The sequence below is a fragment of the Alosa alosa genome, chromosome 5, assembly GCF_017589495.1.
Source record: "Alosa alosa isolate M-15738 ecotype Scorff River chromosome 5, AALO_Geno_1.1, whole genome shotgun sequence".
Classification (NCBI taxonomy): domain Eukaryota; kingdom Metazoa; phylum Chordata; class Actinopteri; order Clupeiformes; family Clupeidae; genus Alosa; species Alosa alosa.
The window spans coordinates 15,050,570-15,057,625 of NC_063193.1; the positions used below are offsets into that span (position 1 = coordinate 15,050,570).

Below are 7,056 nucleotides of genomic sequence, written 5' to 3' on the forward strand. Positions count from 1 at the left end.
CAAAGGCAAAAAAAAAAAAACGGCCAGACGGCGGTGAAAGTGCAGCAAGCAAATAATTGAACCTCCTACGGGAAACTTGGCGAGTTTTTCCAATGGTGTCTCTCGCAGTTTGCTTGAGCATTACAGCTCCTGGCCAAGGTCTGTCTGGATGGCTGGCTCAATGTATTCTATTCAGTGTTCACAGTGCCCTCTGAACCTAAACCGGATGTGACATGCTCAAGGTGCAATTTCACAGATTCCCGCTTGCAGTGTCTTTACATACAGAATTTACACAATGTAGAAATTGCACAAAGGATCTTGTAGTCACGGCAAAGGTTGCAATGCGTCGGTTAGAGGGAGCAGGCTTTAACGGAGCTGAAATCTGTCTGTGTGTGCGTGTGTGTTTGTGTGTAGGGCAGACTGAAGCAGGTTTTGGAGCATCGCCCAACGGGGACAGCGCTTTGAAATTTGCCAAGAAAAGTCACTTTGAGCTGAATAAGCAAAGGGGGAGCCAGGGAGAGAGGGTAGGAGGAACGGTCGAGTCTTGATTGTGATTGAGTGAGAGAGCGAGTAAGTGAGTGAGAGAGAAAGAAGTCTCCATCCAGGAGGGAGGTAGGTCACTTTGCTGGGCCAGTCCGTCCACTGCCTTGCTCCGACGAGAAGCCCCGCCCGCACCTACACGGAGGATTCCTCCGGGTTGGCGTCGGGCAGGACGCTCCTCTGCTGGAGGGTTCGGCGCAGCTCCTCCCTGAAGGGGCTGGAATAGTCGTTCCCACTGCCACTTAGAGCTCCCCCACCTCCGGTGGTGAGGCCTCCCCCACTGCTCCTCTCCTCCCCGGCCGTGCTCAGGTTGAGTCGGATGTAGCCGTTGGCGCCCGAGTTGCGGATACTGGTCAGGCTCAGGCGGCTGGGAGAGTGGATGGGCTGTCCCGGGATGGCGCTGGGCGACGAGGAGCTTGCCGCGGGGCACAACGCGTGCCCGGGCACGATTTTCAGCGAGCCGTCCGAGTAGTAGTAGTTGGCGCCCGTCTCCCAGAAGCGGTCCTCGTCGTTGGGCATCTTGCTGGGCACGAACGTGGGCGGCTCCTTGGGGAGGGTGATGGGGTACACCAGCGTGCTCTCCAGCGGTTTCATCTCGGCACCCTTGCCCAAGGCCAGCTTCAGCCGGCGCCGCAGATAGAGGGAGATGATGAGCAGGAGCAGACAGGCCACCCCCAGGGTGATCACCAGCACCCAGAAGAGCCCCATGCTGCCGTCTGGAGCCCGGGACTCCATGACGATCGGGGCGCTGGCCACCACCGCCACCTGGTAGCGCTCCGTCTGGAACTTGACGCCCTGCTCCTCCGAGTAGCACACGTAGCGGCCCGCCTGGGGGGCGCCGGCCTCGGGCACCACCAGGGCCCTCAGGGCTCGGTCGAACCGGGGCCCCGAGCTGGCCTCGTTGCCCAGGTCCAGCTCCTTGTCGTTCAGGGACCAGGAGGGCTGGGCCAGGTTGGACACGAGGTGGCAGGGGAGCACCAGGTCAGACCCGACAACCACAGTCACGTTCTTCAGCCTGGAGTGCTCTGCAAGTGGGGATGGAGGGGGAATAGGCTTAGTATTCTCTCTTGCAATCATCATTTTCAGAGTTAATATTTAATTCATATTCCAAGAGGATGCTCAGTGCATACTCAGTGTTAATATTCAATTCATATTCAATGCTAATGTTCAATTCATATGCAGCGTTAATATTCAGGCTCACGGCTCTCATTGGCGAAAAATGGTAAACACACGCAGTGCTTCACATGTGCCACCAGGGGGCACACTTACCTGGGCTGGGGATGGAGACAGGCTTCTGGATCTTGGACTTGCCTTTGAATCTATCCAGCATGAGATCCTGTGTCAGCGTGGAGGTCGACCTGTCAGGAAGAATGAGAGAGTGCCGGGCATTAGGAACACGCCTGCGATCAGCCTGCCACTCAATGATTAAAGGTGCACTGGCCCGATACGGAGTGCCGGGAGAGAGCTCGAGTCTGGCGCCAGCGATGGAGATGGAGCCGAGGAGCTGGCGAACTCACCCGCCGTGGAGGTCGAAGCGGATGCAGGCCCGTCCCTCGCTGTCCCAGGCGCAGTACGGGTCCCTGGACAGGAGGCAGTCTGGCTGCGAGTGGTAACGGCTGCAATTGGCCAAGGGCAGCTGGAGAACCGCGGAGCTCGAGCCAATGTACAAATACTTCTGTGGGGGGAGAGAGGGAAGATATGGTGAGAAGGGAGCAAAGTCGTGGAGACGAGATAGAAATAAAGAATGAGAGTGAGGGACAGGCCAGAAAGCAGGAATTAGAGGAATTAGGCAAGTGGGGAGGAATTTAGTCGGGGTTAGAAAGAGCGGAACAGGAGACACACACACACACACACACAGATACACACACACACACAGATACACACATACACACACATGCATACACACACAGATGCAGACATACTGTACACACGCACGCATACACAAACACATAGACACACACACACACACACACACAGTGACAGAGCAAGACAGGCAGAGATAATGGGATCATCATTTTCAATTACACTGACATTTTGTTTTGCTATTCTCTGTTCTGCTTTGGGGCAAAGCTTGTTAACAGCACGCCGTGGCACCAAAAAGCCCCTATTTAATTCACTGAGAGATCAAAATGAGATCAGCCAGACCAGACCAAAGCGGAACGGTCTGGCTGGCCGGTCAGAGTCAGTGGTGATTTGTGATTAGCTTGTGTTACCTTGGTGTGGGATATGGTCAAGCTGTCCACGGGTTGCGGGGTATCAAACAGCTGGATCTCCTCAATCACGTGGGCCTCAGTGCCCAGGATTACCACTCTTTGAAGCCATCCCTCCGCTGGGAGAAGGGATGAGAGGAGAGGAGAGAAGAGAGGGATGGGGGATGAGAGGAGAGAAGAGAGGAATGGGGGATGAGGAGCAGAGGGGAAAGGACAGGGTGTGGACAACAGAAGAGAGAAAAAAAATGGATAAGAAGGTTGAGGGAGAAAGTTGATTAAAAAAAGAAAAAGACAGAGAGAATGGGAGGGAGAGAGAGAAAAAAGGAGAGGTTTATGTTAACTGTGGTTAAGTTTTATAGCACTGTGCTGCTTTCTCAGATATGCATTTTGGAGCAATGGCGGGTTAGCAGACATTGTTTAGCAGCACGCGGTGGAATCGGAGGCATGCTAGTTTGACCTTTTGTGCTGTGCCACAGCCAGCCCCGGTGTGAGCCGTGTGTTTGTTCTGCCCGCCGGCCTCTCGGCGGACGGCCTGTCATTGATAATGTGAGTGGCTGACCCCACGCACCGCGGGGAGATGCTACAGAGGAGTGCCAAGGACTGCAGGGGACCGTCTCTGCCTCGCCAAACGCATCACGCAACTCTGCCCCCATCTATTCTCCCTCTCCTTCTCTCTCTCCTCCTCTCTCTCTATCATTCTACCTCCCTTCTTTCTTCCTCGCCCGCTCTATCTTTTACTTTTGTGGTCCTCATCTTTCTTTCTATATTGCTGTCAATATAAATGGCTTTCTATAACTTTCTCCCTCTCTCCTTATCCTTCATTCATTCCCTATGTCTAGCACTCTCTCTCTCTCTCTTTTTTTTTCTCTCCTCTCCCTGCACCCTGTCTCATTTCATGTCTGGGTGTCTGCTCTCTGCTGCCATAATCTCTGAGTACACACACACACACACACACATACATACATACAAGTGAGCCGCCGCAGAGCCCTCCCTCGCTCCGCATTGGCTGCCAACCACTCTCTTAATAGCTAATCAAGCCCGGAGCTCTGTTTTGGCAGTCCTGCCATGAAGGGAACAGGGATGCCGGTTGGGCCTGTGCTCTGAAGCACGTCGGGTCGGTCGGTGGGGAAGTGTGCTAGGTTCGCCAGCAGTGTTGGCGTCACCAATAGTCAGGCCTTTCACGGTGTGTGTGTGTGTGTGTGTGTGTGTGTGTCTGTCTGTGGGGGGTTGGCAGTCTTCCTGAGGAGCACTAAGAAGAATGTTTAATGAAGCAGGAGATTATTACGGGTGTGAGGTGGAGAGAGACGCATTACGCATTGATGCGGGAGCGCGGGAGATGAGAGGAGATGAGTGTGGGAACCTGAACTTTAGCTGAGGTGCGGGGAGTGTTTGCAACTATTTGTGACCCTGCAAGGCGAAACCAGCTGTTTTGGTTAAAATGTACAATTTACAATAAGTTATTGTACTCACACGAACGGCCATAAACTAAGCTTTCCAACGATATGTATATCGAGGGTATTGCAAAAAGTATCGCTAAGATAACCGCATCCAAAGTTGCCATGGTTCTCCTGTCACGATACGCCAGAAGAGGAGAAAATCACCTTTTTAAGTAAATTGTCACGTGCGATAGTATGAGGGCACAGCTATGATTAGCCTTACGGTGGCGTGACTTTGAAGCGGATGACTGACTATGCAGTTTCAACCATAGTTTCAACCGTGCAATGAGTCTTTTTCTGCCCCCTAGTTAATACCTGGGACGGTCATAAGGTGTCACTATAGAATATAATTAATGTCAAAACGTATGTTAATTAAGTAACAGTCAAAACGAATGTTTATCCGTGAAATTTGTTCACAATATGAAAGTATAGACTATATACTGTCGAATTATGCGAAAACTTGAAATTCAACATTTTAACCTGTACGTTTGTTTATCATGGATTTTCTCAAAATAGCACCGTGCGCAAAACGACTGGTTGCACCTTGCAGGGTCACATTTGTGCTTGTTGAAGTTAAAGTTAAAGTTGACTGGTATTTAGCTGCTCCATCATGGCCACACCCGCTGCTCCACTACTTGTGTCATGTGCACTGATGTAGGTAGGATGTGTATGTGTGTGTATGTGATGCCACATATCGAATCTTCACTTCCACCCACCCTGACCTGGACCACCAATTTGCTTACAGAGCCACCAGGTCAACAGAGAACACCTTAAACACAGCTCTCCACACTGCTCTAACTCACCTGGAGCACTAGGGGATGAACACATGAAGACGCTGTTGATGGACTTCCAATAAAACCAAGCTCAAACCACCGGAGGGACCTATCACTCCCCCACCCTGGCACTAAAGCTCCACAGGCCTCAATGTTGAGTCCATACCTCTACTCCCTCTACACCTATGTCTGCACACCAACCCACAGCACCAATACATTCATCAAGTTCACACATGACACAATGGGGAAGAGTCTATGCCTATGGGGACTCTATGGTCTACCGACAGAATGGTGCTCCATCAATAAGCTCACACTCGTCAACTCCTGGGGCTGATCATCGGCTTCAGGAGACTGAGAGAGAGAGGCTGCTCCTCTACACATCAGAGGAGACAAAGTGGAGAGAGTGACTACTAGCCTTGGTTGGCATTCACATCTCCCAGGAGCTCACATGGTCTGCTAACAAAAGGCTCAGAAGCAGCTCTATTTCTTAAGGAGACTGACAAAAGCCAACCTGTCCAAGCAGCTGTTGGTGTTCACCTCATCGCCTGCTCACCTGAATGTCATCTTTGGCATGGTATGGCAGTGGCGCTGTGGCGGACAAGAAGGCTTTTCATCAGAGAGTCATCAAAGAACTCTCTTTCTCTCTCAAAGAAAGGACCACCAACCATCAGAGGACCACCCACAGCCTCCTTCACTAGCAGATATACAAAACCCAACACCCACGCCAGGCCACAAACCAAGGACTCTTCTCACCAAGGCTTCACTCTGCTGCCTGATGCAAGGCACTAAAGGTCTATCAAAGCCTGCACTTTCACACCACTGTAAAAGCTCCTTCCAAAATAATGGAACTGAAAAAGTCATTCACAGCATCTAAGTAGCTTATTTCACGTCAATCACTCCCTTTCACCGCATGGCATTTGATTGAATAGACTGTCCGAATGGAAAATGCTATACAATTTATGAACTTTTTCATATTTCATTCTTTAGTATGTATGCATGAGTGTAGTCTATGTGTTGAATCTGTTTGGAGATTCTGCTGCTGTATTGTATATTGTATCGACCATAAAGGCATTCTTTTCTATCTTATTCTACTGAGAAGCGACAGGGTGGATCTAATGTGTAGATTGTATATGTCTGTATCTGTATGCGTGCACATAATGTGCATGTGTGTGTCAATGCGTGTCAATGCACATACATGTAAGCAAGCATGAATATTTCATAGTGCCCTCGCCCTGTGGCTTACCCGTGCCGATGAAGAGCACGTTGTACTGGCGCTGGTCCAGTGAGCTGACCCGGTCCACGGCCAGCCGGGTGAAGTTGACCCCCTTGGTGATCAGCAGGGGCTGCGCCTCCACAGCATCCTCCATCAGCGGGTGGCTCTTGGCAAAGTTGAGGGTGGTGTCTGGGAGCTGCAGGGTGCTGTTGTAGTTGTTCTCGCGGTGCCAGTTGGTGATGCACTGTGTACACACACACACGCCAATGCACGCCGCGGAGGCCGTGAAGAGGAAGCGAGGGAATAAGAGAAAAAGAGGGAAAGAGAGAAAAGGAGCAAAGAATGAGACACGTGTAGCGCCGTGTCGGAGGCTTTCTGTCACCAAACCCTACTGCTGAGTCTCATTCATGAAATATGAGGGGAGCAAATTTGCGTTTGAAGCGTTTGCAAACTGTAAACTGGAAAATTATGTCGGCATTCATCCATATTTCAGTAGCTCTTTTCCTTGGTACATTTCTAAAAGGCTGCCTATGAGTACGTTGAAGAACAACTAAACATTGCTTTCCATCATTGCTAATAACATTTCTAATTCATACTTAGCAATTTTGGCAACATCTCTAAACTTTGGATTGGGCTGATTACAGCTGATAAATGATTTATTCCAAAACCCTCAAATGCATTTCAAAGAGACATTTAACTGTCTCCATCACCAAAGGTAGTATGCTAATCGATTCTACTGGTGTAAGATGTGGCTTTGGCTTAGTTCTATTTCTGTTCTGTGAAATGTTTCTTGGCATTCAGTTTCATCTTAATCTTTAAAATCTTCTGAATACCCAATGCCAAATAAAGGTCATTAAAGGCACATAGAGGTGGGTTACCAAGAAAACCTCGCTGAATTGTATACC

General features: G+C 50.2%; 1 protein-coding gene across 1 annotated transcript in view; it reads right to left on the reverse strand.

Annotated features, from left to right (window-relative positions):
* Positions 1–13: 13 nt before the first annotated feature.
* Positions 14–7,056, reverse strand: part of sema4c (sema domain, immunoglobulin domain (Ig), transmembrane domain (TM) and short cytoplasmic domain, (semaphorin) 4C) — a 45,198-nt gene continuing 38,155 nt past the window's right edge. Inside the window, exons 11-15 of the mRNA XM_048243948.1 lie at positions 6,182–6,395; positions 2,733–2,848; positions 2,037–2,194; positions 1,789–1,877; positions 14–1,544 (exon numbers count right to left, since the gene is read on the reverse strand). Of these exons, the coding sequence (XP_048099905.1) occupies positions 655–1,544; positions 1,789–1,877; positions 2,037–2,194; positions 2,733–2,848; positions 6,182–6,395 (1,467 nt within the window). The 3' untranslated portion in view covers positions 14–654. The remainder of the gene's footprint in view (positions 1,545–1,788; positions 1,878–2,036; positions 2,195–2,732; positions 2,849–6,181; positions 6,396–7,056) is intronic.